General features: G+C 44.6%; 1 protein-coding gene across 1 annotated transcript in view; it reads right to left on the bottom strand.

Annotated features, from left to right (window-relative positions):
- The window catches only part of LOC140389747 (uncharacterized), a 53,737-nt gene extending 37,785 nt beyond the window's left edge, over positions 1-15,952 (bottom strand). The window contains exons 1-4 of the mRNA XM_072474215.1: positions 15,701-15,952; positions 14,731-14,889; positions 11,547-11,672; positions 8,045-8,185 (exon numbers count right to left, since the gene is read on the bottom strand). Of these exons, the coding sequence (XP_072330316.1) occupies positions 8,045-8,185; positions 11,547-11,672; positions 14,731-14,889; positions 15,701-15,911 (637 nt within the window). The 5' untranslated portion in view covers positions 15,912-15,952. The remainder of the gene's footprint in view (positions 1-8,044; positions 8,186-11,546; positions 11,673-14,730; positions 14,890-15,700) is intronic.
- Between the last annotated feature and the right edge of the window lie 365 nt (positions 15,953-16,317).

Raw genomic sequence — 16,317 nt, 5'->3', positions numbered from 1 at the left:
CCCAAACCTACACATTTATCTAGGTTGAACTCCATCTGCCACTTCTCAGCCCAGCTCTGCATCCTGTCAATTGTCCTGTTGTAACCTGCAACAGCCCTCAACACTATCTACAACTCCACCAATCTGCGTGCCATCGGCAAAATTACTAACCCACCCTTCCACTTCCTCATCCAAGTCATTTATTAAAAACCACAAAGAGCAGAGGTCCCAGAACAGATCCCTACAGGACACCACTGGTCACCAACCTCCAGGCGGAATACTTTCTATCCACTACCACTCGCTGTCTTCTTTCGGCCAGCCAATTCTGTATTCAGACAGCCAAACTTCCCTGTATCTCATGCCCCCTAACTTTCTGAATGAGCCTACCATGGGGAACCTTATTGAATGCCTTACTGAAATCCATATACACCACGTCCACTGCCCGACCTTCATCAATGTGTCTCGTCACATCCTCAAAGAATTCAATGAGGCTTGTGAGGCATGACTTGCCCCTCACAAAACCATGCTGACTATCTTTAATCAAACTATGTTTTTTGAAATACTCATAAATCCTTGATGGGATTCTCCCTTCCGGGAGGAAAACAGGCGCCAATAACTCCGGCGTCAACGAGCCCCCAAGGTGAGGAATTCTCACCCGTCTCAGAGGCTAGGTGGATGCCACTGAAGGGATGGCACGAGTTTGCACATGCGCGGAATGGTCGTCGTGATCTCGTGCATGCGCAGAACCGCCGGCGTGATTCCGCGCAAGCGCAGACCGGCCAGCGTATTTTGGCGCATGCGCGGGTGTTCTCTTCTCCGCACCGGCCATGGTGGAGCCCTACAGGGGCCGACGTGGAAGGAACAGGCCCGCCCGCAGATCGGCGCGCCCGATCGCGGGCCAGGCCACCATGGAGGCCCCCTCCCCGGGGTCGGATTGCCTCCGCACCCCCCCCCCCCCCGAAGACCACCTGCGCCGACTTACCTGCCAGGTCCCACCATGTGGGACCATACATAACCCACGCTGGCGGGACTGGCCAAAAACAGATGGCCGCTCGGCCCATCGGGGCCCGGAGAATTGCCGGGGGGGGGGCTGCTACCAACGCCCCCAACCGGCGGGGGGGTCGGAGAATCCCGCCCCCTATCTCTCAGAATCCTTTCCAATATTTTGCTCACCACACACATAATTCCCCGGGATTTCTCGATTCCCTTTCTTGAACAGGGGAACACATTCGCCTCCCTCCAATCATCCGGTACTACTCCAGTGGAGAGTGAGGATGCAAAGAGAGTGAGGACGCAGCAATCTCCTCCCTCGCTTCCCATAGTAACCGTGGGTATATCCCGTCAGTCCCAGGGGACCTATCCATCCTGATGCTTTTCAAAATTTCCAGCACATCCTCCTTCTTAATATCAACCTGTTCGAGTCTATTAACCTGCTTCACACTGTTCTCATGAGCAACAAGGTCCCTCTCTAGTGAATACTGAAGCAAAATATTTATTTAGGGCCTCCCCCATCTCCTCATACTCTAGGCACAAGTTCCTTCCACTATCGCTGATCGGCCCTACTCTCACTCTGATCATTCTCACATGTGTAGAACGCCTTGGGGTTTTCCCTAATCCTTCCCGCCAGGGCTTTTTCATGCCCCCTTTTAGCTCTCCTAAGTCCATTTTTTAGTTCCTTCCTGTCTACCTTGTTACCCTCTAGAGCCGAGTCAGATCCTTGCTTCCTCAACCTTACGTAAGCTTCCTTCTTGCTCTTGACTAGAAGCTCCACTTCTCTTGTCATCCAAGGCTCCTTCATCTTACCATTCCTTCCTCGTCTCAGTGGGACAAAGCTATCCAGCACTCGCAGCAAGTGCTCCTTAAACAACCCCACATTACTGTTGTGCATTTCCCCAAGAACAATTGTTTCCACTTTATGCTCCTCAGCTCCTGTCTAATGGCAGTATAATTTCCCCTCCCCCAATTAAATACCTTCCCTTACTGCCTGTTCCTATCCCTCTCCATGATTATGGTAAAGGTCAAGGAGTTGTGGTCACTATCACCGAAATGCTCTCCCACCGAGACATCTGACACCTGGTCTGGTTTGTTGCCGACATGGCCTCCCCCCTAGTCGGCCTATCTACATATTGAGTCAGGAATCCTTCCTGTACACACCTGACAAAATCTGCTCCATCCAAACCATTTGCAGTAAGGAGGTTCCAGTCAATATTAGGGAAGTTGAAGTCACCCATGACAACAACTCTGTTACTTCTGCACCTTTCCAAGATCTGCCGCCCAATCTGTTCCTCTATCTCTCTGCTGCTATTGGGGGGGTCTATTGAAAACTCCCAATAAAGTGATTGCTCCTTTCTTGTTTCTGACTTCCATCCATACTGACTCAGTAGACAAACCCTCCTCGACTACCTCCTTTTCTGCAGCTGTGGCGCACTCCCTATTTAATAGAGCCACTCCCCCTCCTCTTTTACCTCCCTCCCTATTCTTCTGAAAACATCTAAACCCCGGAACATCTAACAGCCATTCCTGCCCCTGTGAAATCCATGTCTCTGTAATGGCCACAACATCATAGTTCCAAGTACTGATCCTTGCTCTAAGCTCATCTCCCTTATTCCTGACACTCCTTGCATTGAAACAGACACACTTTAACCCATTCCACTGAGTGCAACGTTACCCTATCAACTGTATATCCTTCCTCACAGACTCGCTGCAAACTATTTTTACCTGTTCAACAGCTACCCTATCCTCTGATCCATAGCTCTGGTTCCCATCCCGCTGCCAAACTAGTTCAAACCCTCCCGAAGAGCTCTAGCAAACCTCCCACCCAGGATATTGGTGCCCCTCCAGTTTAGGTGCAATCCATCCTTCATGTACAGGTCCCACCTTTCCCAGAAGATATCCCAATGATCCACACATCTGAAGCCTTCCCTCCTGCACTAGCTCTGTAGCCACGTGTTCAGCTGCACTCGCGCTCTGTTCCTTGCCTCACTTGCATGTGGCACCGGTAGCAATCCTGAGAACACTACTCTGATTGTCCTGCTCTTTCGCTTCCAACCTAACTCCCTAAAATTACTTTTTAGAACCTCATCCCTTTTCTTAGCTATGTCGTTGGTGCCTATGTGCACCGCAACTTCTGGTTGCTCCCCCTCCCCCTTATGAATCCTGTAGACTCGATCCGAGACATCCCTGACCCTGCCACCCGGGAGGCAACATACCTTCCGGGTGTCTCATTTGCGACCACAGAATCTCCTATCCGTTCCCCTAACCATTGAGTCTCCTACCACTATTGCTTTTATATTCTCCCCCCTTCCCTTCTGAGCCACAGACCTGGCTGCTAGGGCCTTCCCCCGGTAGGTCATCTCCCCCAACAGCATCCAAAACGGTATACTTGTTTTGAAGGGGAACGGCCAGGAGGGATCCCTGCACGGTCTGCCTGTTCCCTTTCCTTCCCCTGACTGTAACTCAGCTACTCTTGTCCTGAACCTTGGGTGTGGCTACCTCCCTGTAAGTCCTCTCTATCACCTCCTCTGCCTCCTGGATCATCCAAGTTCATCCAGCTCCAGTTCCCTAACGCGGCCGCGGGGGAGCTGCAATTGGGTGCACTTCCCACAGGTGTAGTCAGTGGGGACACCAGTGGTGTCCCTCACCACCCACATCCACTAGAGGGCAGCAGAGCGGAGCCGCTGATTGGCTGTTGCGTGGAAAATTCGCATCAGTGCATTGCAGTCACTGTATCCAGAAGGTGTACCTGAGCAAGACACCCTCCGTGTTCAAGTGAAGGCAAGCATCCAGCAGAGGGCAGCAGAGCGGAGCCACTGATTGGCTGTTGCGGGGGAAATCTGTGCATTGCGGTCACTGTATCCAGAAGATGTACCTGAGCAAGACACCCTCCGTGTTCAAGCGAAGGCAAGCATCCAGCAGAGGGCAGCAGAGCGGAGCCGCTGATTGGCTGTTGCGGGGGAAATCTGTGCATTGCGGTCACTGTATCCAGAAGGTGTACCTGAGCAAGACACCCTCCATGTTCAGGTGAAGGCAAGCATCCAGCAGAGGGCAACAGAGCAGAGCTGCTGATTGGCTGTTGCGGGGAAAATTTGTGCATTGCGGTCACTGTATCCAGAAGGTGGTTTGTGGAGGTGCTGTTGTCAAGTGACAGTTAAACCCCAAACACTTCTTCAGTGTTTCCCTCCCTACCTCCTCCTACCAAATAAAAAACAATCACTGTAAGGATCGCAGCCGAGTAAAGATCAAGAGGGAGACTCGTGGGCAGGTAGAAGTAGAACCGTGACGTCACAGCCAGCAGGTATGTGATTGGCTGGTGACTGGTAAGTAGTTTTTCTTTTCCCTGAGGTGTGTTGATAAGGCAAGGTTTTTCTATTTCTATTTTTTTTTAATCGTATGATTGGTAACAATTTTTTTTTTTCCTTTATCTATTATTTGATATTTAGTTAAGCTTAAGATTCAAAATGGCAGGAGATCTCAGACCCGTGTTATGCTCCTCTTGCTCAATGTGGGAGCTCAGGGACATGGCTGATGTGCTATGCTGAAGGAGGGCACTATGGAGGACTCGAGCAATGAGACAATATGGGCAGAGCTCAGAAATAGGAAGAGTGCGGTAACAATGTTGGGGCTGTACTACAGACCTCCCAACAGCGAGCGTGAGATAGAGGTGCAAATCTGTAAACAGATTATGGAAATATGTAGGAGCAACAGGGTGGTGGTGATAGGAGATATTAATTTTCCCAACATTGACTGGGATACACTTAGTGTCAGAGGTCTAGATGGAGCAGAATTTGTAAGGAGCATCCAGGAGGGTTTTCTAGAGCAGTATGTAAATAGTCCAACTCGGAAAGGGGCCATACTGGACCTGGTGTTGGGGAATGCGCCCAGCCAGGTGGTTGAAGTTTCAGTTGGGGATTACTTTGGGAATAGTGATCACAATTCCGTATGTTTTAGAATACTCATGGACAAAGATGAGAGTGGTCCTAAAGTAAGACTACTAAATTGGGGGACGGCCAACTGTACCAAAATTCGGCAGGAGCTGGGGAAGGTGGATTGGGAGCAGCTGTTTGAAGGTAATTCCACATTTGACATGTGGGAGGCTTTTAGAGAGGTTGATTAGAGTGCAGGACAGACATTTCCCTGTGAAAATGAGGGATAGAAGTGGCAAGATTAGGGAACCATGGATGACAGGTGAAATTGTGAGACTAGCTAAGAGGAAAAAGGAAGCATACATAAGGTCTAGGCAACTGAAGACAGACGAAGCTTTGAAAGAATATCGGGAATGTAGGACCAATCTGAAACGAGGAATCAAGAGGGCTAAAAGGGGTCATGAAATATCTTTAGCAAACAGGGTTAAGGAAAATCCCAAAGCCTTTTATTCATATATAAGGAGCAAGAGGGTAACTAGAGAAAGGGTTGGCTCACTCAAGGACAAAGGAGGAAAGTTATGCGTGGAGTCAGAGAAAATGGCTGAGATTCTTAAGGAGCACTTTGCATCGGTATTCACCGAGGAGAGGGACATGACGGATGTGGAGGTTAGGGATAGATGTTTGATTACTCTAGGTCAAGTCGACATGAGGAGGGAGGGTGTGTTGGGTATTCTAAAAGGCATTAAGGTGGACAAGTCCCCAGGTCCGGATGGGATCTATCCCAGGTTACTGAGGGAAGTGAGAGAGGAAATAGTTGGGGCCTTAACAGATATCTTTGCAGCATCCTTGAACACGGGTGAGGTACCGGAGGACTGGAGCATTGCTAATGTTGTCCCCTTGTTTAAGAAAGGTAGCAGGGATAATCCAGGTAATTATAGACTGGTGAGCCTGATGTCAGTGGTAGGGAAGCTGCTGGAGAAGATACTGAGGGATAGGATCTATTCCCATTTGGAAGAAAATGGGCTTATCACTGATAGGCAACATGGTTTTGTGCAGGGAAGGTCATGTCTTACCAACTTAATAGAATTCTTTGAGGAATTGACAAAGTTGATTAATGAGGGAAGTGCTGTAGATGTCATATACATGGACTTCAGTAAGGCATTTGATAAGGTTCCCCATGGTAGGCTGATGGAGAAAGTGAAGTCTCATGGGGTCCAGGGTGTACTAGCTAGATGGATAAAGAACTGGCTGGGCAACAGGAGATAGAGTGTAGTAGTGGAAGGGAGTTTCTCAAAATGGAGAACTGTGACCAGTGGTGCTCCACAGGGATCCGTGCTGGGACTACTGTTGTTTGTGATATACATAAACGATCTGGAGGAAGGTATAGGTGGTCTGATTAGCAAGTTTGCAGATGACACTAAGATTGGTGGAGTAGCAGATAGTGAAGGGGGCTGTCAGAGAATACAGCAAAATGTAGATAGATTGGAGAGTTGGGTGGAGAAATGGCAGATGGAGTTCAATCCGGGCAAATGCGAGGTGAAGCATTTTGGAAGATCCAATTCAAGAGTGAACTATACGGTAAATGAAAAAGCCCTCGGGAAAATTGATGTACCGAGAGATCGGGGTGTTCAGGTCCATTGTGTCGTGAAGGTGGCTACGCAGGTCGATAAGAGTGGTCAAGAAGGCATACGGCATGTTTTCCTTCATCGGAAGGGGTATTGAGTACAAGAGTTGGCAGATCATGTTACAGTTGTATAAGACTTTGGTTCGGCCACATTTGGAATACTGTGTACAGTTCTGGTCGCCACATTACCAAAAGGATGTGGATGCTTTGGAGAAGGTGCAGAGGAGGTTCACCAGGATGTTGCCTGGTATGGAGGGCGCTAGCTATGAAGAGAGGTTGAGTAGATTAGGATTATTTTCATTAGAAAGTCGGAGGTTGAGGGGGGGAAACCTCATTGAGGTATACAAAATCGTGACAGGTATAGACAGGGTGGATAGCAAGAAGCTTTTTCCCCCAGAGGGGGGGACTCAATTACTAGGGGTCACGAGTTCAAGGTGAGAGGGGAAGAGTTTAAGGAAGATATGCGTGGAACGTTCTTTATGCAGAGGGTGGTGGTTGCCTGGAACGCATTGCCGGCGGAGGTGGTAGAGGCGGGCACGATCGCGTCATTTAAGGTGTATCCAGATAGATACATGAATGGGCAGGGAGCAGAGAGATACAGATCCTTAGAAAATAGGCGACAGTTTTAGATAGAGGATCTGAATCGGCGCAGGCTTGGAGGGCCGAAGGGCCTGTTCCTGTGCTGTAATTTTTCTTTGTTCTTTGTACAGGAGGAGCATGCAACTGCCCTAGCTGCCATCCCCTCTGATCTGAATTTCCAAAGAGATTTCAAAGGAAAAATAAAAGGAAAGATTAAACACCCGTTAGGCCCTTAAAAAATATATACATATATACTGCTGCTACTCTCAAGTGAACCCTCTAAAATTGGTGATTCTACTAAATGATACAAAGGTAGCTTGCTACCCCCAAAAAACAAAACAAACACAAAAATAAAAATAAATTTAAAAACCCCAAAACAAGCAACTCTTACCTTACAGAATGTAGCTGCCCTGTGATCACAAACGTAGATATCACTTATTGACACAAACAGTATTGATGAATCTAAAATAATATCCATGGCAGACCAATATTGTAAGTCAAATTCAATTATTTTTGGAACTATTGTTATAAGACAAGTGTGTTAAATGCAAAATCCTTTCTTTATACTCTACAATAAAGGCAGAGAAATGTTGGAAGGTTTAAAAGCAGAATTATTTTAGTGATCTGAACATGCTCTAACGCAAATAAGTAGCCACATGTTTTCACAATTGATATTTATTTCAATAGAAAATTTGTATTGGGCAGCACAGTGGTTAGCACTGGTGCCTCATTGTGCTGAGGACCAGGGCTCTATCCCGACCCTGGGTCACTGATGGTGTGGAGTTTGCGCAGTCTTCCCCTGTGTGTGTGTGGGTCCCACACCCACACCCCAAAGATGTGCAGGGTACGTGAATTGGCTATGCTAAGTTGCCCCTTAATTGGAAAAAGAAAATTTAAAAAACTAAAATTTTGTATTACACTTATCAGGATCTAGGAACAAGTATTTTCCAAATAATAAAGAAAAAATAGAAGTGTCAAATTGGCAAGCTGGTAACCTTACCTGAAAAGTGCGTCATCTTCCTTTCACAGTACTGTTCTGCAATGGGCATCACTTCCATCATTTTACGTCCCCACTGAACAATGGGCTTCCCTTGGATAGCATATGATGCAAAAAGTGCTGTACAGAAAGTACCTAGAAACCCTACCGATGAACATGTTTTAGTGTTAATGTTTTAGACAGTAAATTTAAACCAGTCTGGAATGTTTTGAATAAAGTTTCAGCTTTTTTCATTGCATATTTTATTTTTTATTTTTTAAGAACAACAAATGTTTCTGTATCATGGCGTGTGCAGTTCATTATACAGTTTGGTTCCTTAATAGTAAAAATAATGCAACCAAGTTGAGGCAGCATGTCTACCACTTTGGACTGAGCTTGATGGCAAAATCCTGGTGCATGAAAGGTAGCAGAGTAAAATCAATGTACAGAATAATGCAGCACGGTGGTGTATAATGTATTGAAATAAACAATACAATGCAAACCTAAATATAATAAAGGCACATATCTCAAAGGTATACAGAACAACAGATGAAGATATTTCCTCTTCTCTTTCAGCTTTTCACTTTCATGCCAGTCCCAAATGTTGCACTTGAATCATCCACTATTAGCAGACACACAACAGTGGGTCAGAAGACACACCCTAGAATCTCTGCCCTCTTCTTACACATTCATATTAAATGGCCCTTAATGACATAGCTGAGTTTGAGAACATTGTGGAGAGAAATTAGAAGATGCATTTGAATCCTTCTCGTAAGCCATGGTTTACATCACACTGTACAAAGGGCGGAGGTTAATGGTTGAGGTGATGGGTCCATCCTCCAAATGAGAAGAACAGTGGTTAGCACTGCAGCCTCACAGCACCAGGGACACGATTCCAGCCATGGGTGACTGTGTGGAGTTTGCACGTTCTCCCTGTGTCCGCATGGGTTTCCTCTGGGTGCTCTGGTTTCTCCCACAGATATACAGGTTAGGTGGATTGGCCATGGTCAATGTGCAGGGAATGGGCCTAGGTAGGGTGCTCTTTCAGAGGGTTGGTGCAGACATAATGGGCTGAATGCCCTCCTTCTGCACTGTAGGGATTCTATGGAGAGTGAATGATAACCAGTGTAGTCATTCTCAGGAGCCCTGTTTGGCTTAAATCTTAATTGCACAACCTACTGACTGTACCTAGCTTTTGCAGAGGCATTTTTCTCACTACTGTCTCCTGCAGGACAGAGAACTTTTATTTTCTATTCTTTCATGTGGGTGTCACTGGTAAGGCCAACATTTATTGCCCCCATCCCCAATTTCCCTTAAATTGAGTGGGTGCTAACCATTACAGAGGACATTTTTAAGAGTCTGGAATTATAAGCAGGTAAAACCAGGTAAGCAGATTTCCTTCCCCAAAGGATATTAATGAACCAGGTGGGTTTTCGTGATAATTGACAATGGTTTTGTGCTCATCATTAGACTTTCAATTCCAGGATTTTATAGAATTCCAAGTGTCACCAACTGCCATGGTGGAATTTGTACCCAGGATCCCATAGCACAACCCTAGGTGGATTACTAGTCCAGTGATAATGCCACTACGCCATCCCACTTTCTGCAATCAAAGGTTTGCAGCTCTCCAGGCCTGCCACAGGGAGTGGTGGTCACTGCCAGTATTGCAGTAGGCCTGAGGCCGAGGATTGTCATTGAAATCCCATAATACAGGTAAATGAGGTGGGATTGCTGAGGCCAGAGGGAGGGAGATGCTGTAAAGGGCAGCAGCGTGCACTCAACAGTCTTTCCCTTGCTCTATGTGAGTCCCTTTGTTGGGTACAGGATTTCATAGAATTTTGATTTCATAGAATTTTACAGTGCAGAAGGAGGTCATTTGGCCCATCGAGTCTGCACCGGCCCTTGGAAAGAGCACCTTACCCAAGCCCACACCTCCACCCTATCCCCATAACCCAGCAACCCCAATTTTGGACACAAAGGGCAATTTACCATGTCCAATCCACCTAACCTGCACATCTTTGGACTGTGGGAGGAAACCGGAGCACCCGGAGGAAACCCACGCACACACGGGGAGAACGTGCAGACTCCGCACAGACAGTGACCCAAGCCGGGAATCGAACCATGGAGCTGTGAAGCAATTGTGCTAACCACTATGCTACCGTGCTGCCCAAGAGAAAGGAATCTCTACAAACAGGCTGCAGGCATATCCTCCTGGTTGTTTCCCAACATTGCATGCCCCTCACCTACCGCTAGTTGAATACCAGTGGTGGCGGTGATCAATTGGCCTCTGGGCAGGAAGGCCGTTCTTGACCCAAACTTAATGGTGGTGGGGCGGGGAAGAGTCAGGAAAGTGATGTGCTTTCTACTCTGTACTTTCCGCTCCATTATGCAGCTTTCACCCCACCCCACCCGGTGTCGCAGCTGACTCCAGATTGGCAGGTGGGTGGAGAAAGAGTACACAACATACACTGTAGGAGGAGACATAAAGGGGAGGGTGATATAGGTATTGGGTATATAGCCACTACATTATAAAAAGGACTTGGAAGCACTATAGAAGGCTCAAAAAGAATATACAAGGACGGTAGCAAAAAATGTGAGGTTAAACCGATATGGATGGGTTGAACAGGCTGGGTCTTTTTTTTTCCTTGATGTAATAAAAGTCTTAAAAATTCTGAAAGTTTTTGATAAGAGTAAGATAAATGTAGATAAACTCGCTACCGCAGGGAGGGGTTGACATGAACAGAATAGATGAATGCTCGTCAGAACGCAGAGGCATAATGAGCTTTTCCTGCCTTCCAGCATGGCTTTCAAACTGCACTGCAAACCAGACCCTGCAGTGAAAAGACAAAACTGGCATGTGAAGTCACACACGGGTCGGGTGTAACATTTGCAAGGCATGAAAGTGTGCAGGACTTTTCCTGAGCCCAGAGGAAGATTTGGCACAATAGATTAATTTAACGGTGGTGGTGCTAGATAAGCGTAAGTGGGAGGAGTGAACATGGGTTGATCTGATGGAGCTGATTGAGGAAGGATGGCGGGCAGCTCATGTGAAACATAAATACCATAAATGGTTGGCGGGAAACAGCCTGTTTCTGTGTATTATAAATGATATTTGAGACATGATGCAATAAACCAGTATCTGATGCAGCAATATATTAGTTAAAGAATGTTACAAAATGTTTGACTCCCCCCCCCCCCCCCCCGAATTGTTTTACTTCTCAATACAGAGATTGTTTACTTCAATAAAGTGCTGTTATTTACAATGTCTTCATTTTACATTACACAGTTGATGCAGTCCAAGTTATAATAAGTGCTTTGCAAAATGCAGTTTTTGGTTGGCTTCCTAGTACAGCATTAGAACTGAGGTCAAGTACACATCTATTCCAGCATATTTTAAATGCTATTGCCAAAAAAAAATGAACAAATTTATTTCATGACTGTTATCATATTGGAACAATTCTCTTGATGGGCATTAGACAAACGCATGCATTGCTGAAAGGGTATGACTTCATCCTTTGCGTATTACCTGCTGGATAACTGTGCGTCATTCGACCACATTCAATGCTGACTTGCAGTAGGTCATTCAGTTGCTCTGCCTTTGCATAGCACATACCGATGCACATTGTTCTCGCAGCTGCTCCAAATTTAGGTTCTGTGAATTAGCATGTGACAGCCGATTAATAGTGATGCTTCAAATTCCACATCTCTTGTACATACCAATGTTCCAAAAACAAACGTTACATTTTAAACAGGCAACTTTTAATTGTATTGATTTACAATCATGGTGAATGATAAAACTTTTACCTCATTCCTTTAATATTGAAGTAGGGGACAACATTCAATCTGCTGACGGAATTACAAAAGCTCATGTTTATGATCTAATGGTAACTTCAAATCTACTATTATTACAAACCCGGACTTACTCTCTTACACCTTCTTCCGTCAAGAAAAAGATACAAAAGTTTGAGGTCACGTACCAACCCACTCAAGGACAGCTTCTTCCCTGCTGCCATCAGACTTTTGAATGGACCTACCTCGTATTAAGTTGATCTTTTCTCTACACCCTAGCTATACCTGTAACATTACATTCTACAGTCTCTCCTTCTTTCCCTATGTACGGTATGCATTGTTTGTATAGCAAGAAACAATACTTTTTACATGTGACAATAATAAATCAAAACATTTAATAAATGTTACATCTGCTACAAATATGCCACGTACCATCACAAAATTGCTGTATACATCAGACTATTTCCAGTAAGTTTTGAGTTATGTACAATCCCAGATTAGCTGCTTTTGAGCAGCAATTGGAGTTGTTTTCTGTTCTTATCATCTTTGTTTTTACCAGTATGACACGTCTTACCAGCTACTCAGTCAATGATAGAAAAGTAAGGTATATGCATATCCCTAAATACCAGAGTGTAACATATCGGTCTTGTCAGAGAGTGGGATTCCCGGAAATTGGTGCATGGAACACTACCATCTCAAACATCTCCCATCCCACTGCCAGCCCCACCTCCCCCCAGTCCCCCATTCCACACAACTTTTGAGTGAAGAAGATCCCTTTTCTAACTTTCTTACATTAAATCTTGGATCTGTGGCCTATCATTCTTTACCTCAAAGCTCATGGAAGTCTGTTCCTACCTCATTTTAATTGTATTATATTTACCAGTCATCTACATTGTTATAATAAAAGACCCAATATTTTTTTTTAAATTTCCATTTATGTATTTCCTCATACTAGACAGTCAATCTGTGTTGTACCCTTTCAAACGCCTCAATATCCTTCCTATATGCTCACTGTGGTCTTAAGATTTTTCATTGGCTCACTGTGACCTCTTGGTATTTATATTCTGTATGTTTTGCGAGAAAACTAGAATGCGCTTAGCTTTTTCTCAAAGCCTAATCTACCTGAGCCTTCCCCAAACCCCTCTTCTTTTCCATGGTGCGAGCCTTTTTCCATTCAAAATACTTTTTTTTTAAAGAAAACTAAAATGAATCACATTCCACTCACCAACATTGAATTCCATCTGCCACTTTTCAGCTAATTTCCCTATCTTATCAATATCCTGCCAGATGTTCCTGTGATCTTCTCAAGAATTAACTATACATCATATTTTGGTACCGTCTGCAAAATTCATAAGTCTGCAGATTCAAAAACAGCTTCTTCCCTACTGTTACCAGACTCCTAACTGATCCTCTTATGGACTGATCTGATATCTTCACACATCTTCTCTACCAAGTAGTACTACACTCCTGTATGCTTCACCCGATGCCTGTGTCTATGTATTGACATTGTGTATTTTATGTTTGCCCTATTATGTATTTTCTTTCCATGTACGGAATGATTTGTCTGAGCTGCACTCAGAATAATACTTTTCACTCTACCTCGGTACATGAGAAACAAATCCAATATTCAACGCAACTTATTCTTGGCCTACAACCAAATGATATACATGGTGAATGGAAGTGCTCCAAAGTTGAATCCCGAGAGATATGACTATCCAATTCTAACCCAAGATCTTCCACTCTCCATTTTCTCCCTTCTAAAGAAATGCTTTCTCTCATTTGCCATTCTCCCTGCAACTCCACATCCCTTAAATTCCATGCGTAATTTCCTGAATGGGACCATGTCAAATACCTTCCTGATCTCACAGTATTCACGGTATTTTCCCTAGATAGGTGGTCATTACATCCTTAAAGAGTTTGCCATCCAAGATGTTAAACAAATTAGCTGGTAATTAGCCAGATTAACAATGTTTCCTTTTTAAAATTGAGTACTCCATTTGCTCTGGTACTCAATTTTCTAGAGCCTTTCCAATTTCCTCCCAAAACTACTTCAAGATCATAGCAGGTATCTGATTGGGCTTTGGCACTTGGTTATCCCTTAGTTAACATTTAAGATTTTAATTTTATCTGGCATAATATTGCTCATTGCTCAATAGTGGGATATTGTTGATGCAGAGGACTTCCAACCTTTCCTACTTTTGTGAGGGCCACGAAGAATCCAGCACGAGTTTTAAGGATACAAAGTAATAACATTTATTTACAATAACATATATCTATGGGAGCCGCAGTATTTATATGGCTGGTCCAGTTCAGTTCTGGTCAATGGTAACCCCCCAGCATGTTGATAGTTATCACTTGATTAACTTGTAGTCAGTCTCAAACTCTAACTCACACATTAAACTAAAAGGAGCACATTGGCCATTCATGTCAACCCAACAGCCAGTGACAAAATAGCTCACAGCAATCACACACAAACCTAACATATAAAATTGATGAAAGAAGCACTTCAATGAAATAGTTCCCAAACTATGATATAATTTCTGGTTCAATTGAGGACAATAGTGTCAACTAAATCAATTTGAAATCTGAACAATATTGATTTCGCCAATTATTAATTTTACTTTATTTTCATTCTATAGTAGTTTTAAATTTCTTACATTTCAAAAACAGAAAATGCTAGATAAACTCAGCAGGTTCAGTAACAGCTGTGGAGAGAGAAACATTTAACATTTCGAGTCTGACATGACTTCTTCAGAGCCGAAGAGGGGTAGAAGCTCTGCGGAAGGGCCAAGGGGACTCGAAACGGGCAACTCTGTTTCTTTCCACAAATGCTGCCAGATCCGCCAAGTTAATCCATCGTCTTACTTTTATTGCAAGCAATAGACACAGACCTGCTTAAAATGACATTAAATGTTGTTCACCTCTTTTGCTTAAGGGGGTGTATCTTTTGGAAGTATAGCCTTTTGCCTGCACTGGGGCTCCGTCCGAGGCTGATGTTGATTGACGTTTCTGGTATCTGTGCAACGTGATGAGGTATCTCTTTGCTGCCTGGCTGCAAAGTTCCTGGAAGGTGTCCCACCCTGGTGGGAGAGCAAAGATTGCTCATTACTAATAACATGCTAACAATAAGTTCATATTTGATCAAATCATTCAACGCATGAAAGAGCTACCTTAAATGTGCAATCCATTCAAAACGATACAGAATGTAACAATAAAGTGCAATAGAAGATGCTGGAAATACGCCTCAGGTTAAAAGTTATGTGGAAAGATGCACGCGCAAGAGATAACCCGCTGTCTCCTGGCTCAGAGAGCTGCTGCGGCGCTTTTCCTGCATTTTATCCGAGGGGATGTAACTCCACTGCTAAAAGTTGTTAATGTCGAAGATGTATTATGTGTGTACTATTAAAAATGTGATCTTCGGAAAGGGAATCGGTGAAAATGAAGTCTTTATTTTGCTGGTGAGGAGAATGTTAGTCTGCGCGGTTATTATCCAACACGAAAACCAGAAGGGGCTTAAAGTTGGTCTTTGGAGACACTTCGAAATCCACCTTTCACATGCAAAAAGGGATTTTTGTTTCGTAGAATGCTACTTCTGGTAAATTAATTTAAGGAGCATTCGAATTTGGTACAGTACATGGAAAGGGCGGCGTCGTGTTGATCGTTTCAACCGGGCATTTAGCTACCTTAACGGCGCCCTATATATTCCAAGTATGAGGGCAGAAAATACGGACTTAATGATGCAGGATTTGTATTTTCACAAAGAAAACTCACAGGAAGGTTCTCTGCTCAGTAGCATCGTGGGAATGAGTTAGTATAGGAATGGGCAGAGATATCGAGCACCAATACTTCAAGATCAACTCCAACAGGGACAAAAGACAAGATAAAACTCACCAGACGCTAACGCTTCAGCAGTTGCCATGTGCATGAGAGAATCAAATGGAGCCTGCCACTGAAATGATTTTAAAAGCATCCTGTCGATCTCCTCTGATAAATCAGTCTCCGTCAGTTTTAATCCAGGTTTGTTGCACTCGTGGCAAATGTTGTGATAGCCCATGGCATTGCCAAGTGCTCCCAGGACCATGGCAGCTTGGTACCTTTCCATTGTACCAGCTGCCAGCACCTCAATCGCCCAGTCAGACTTCCCCCACCCCCTCCGACTGTTGTGAATCCACTGCGAGGTCTAGATGTACAGTCCGGGCTTCTGGAGTCCCGCCCCACTACCTACCCATTGGCCCTTTACAATCACAAGCGTCCTATCTGAAACACCACAAGTTTCGTTCGCAGCCCGTTGAAAAAGTCCTGGTCAGTTCAATCAAAGTGCCGTTTTGTTGGCTACTGTGTTTTCAAATAGAGTCAATTACAGTTTCAATTTTGTTCAAATCGCAATCCGACTTCTAAAATTGAAGGATTTAACTGAAACAGTAATTACGATGGCCAATTCAAACTACTCATCCATGATTGTGTGTGAGCGAGAAATCGATCAGTTCAGCGTGAATTTTAGTCTGGAT

Source organism: Scyliorhinus torazame, chromosome 14 (genome assembly GCF_047496885.1).
Source record: "Scyliorhinus torazame isolate Kashiwa2021f chromosome 14, sScyTor2.1, whole genome shotgun sequence".
Lineage (NCBI taxonomy): Eukaryota > Metazoa > Chordata > Chondrichthyes > Carcharhiniformes > Scyliorhinidae > Scyliorhinus > Scyliorhinus torazame.
Note: the sequence above shows the minus strand (reverse complement) of the source record. Positions and strands in the feature narration are given on the sequence as shown.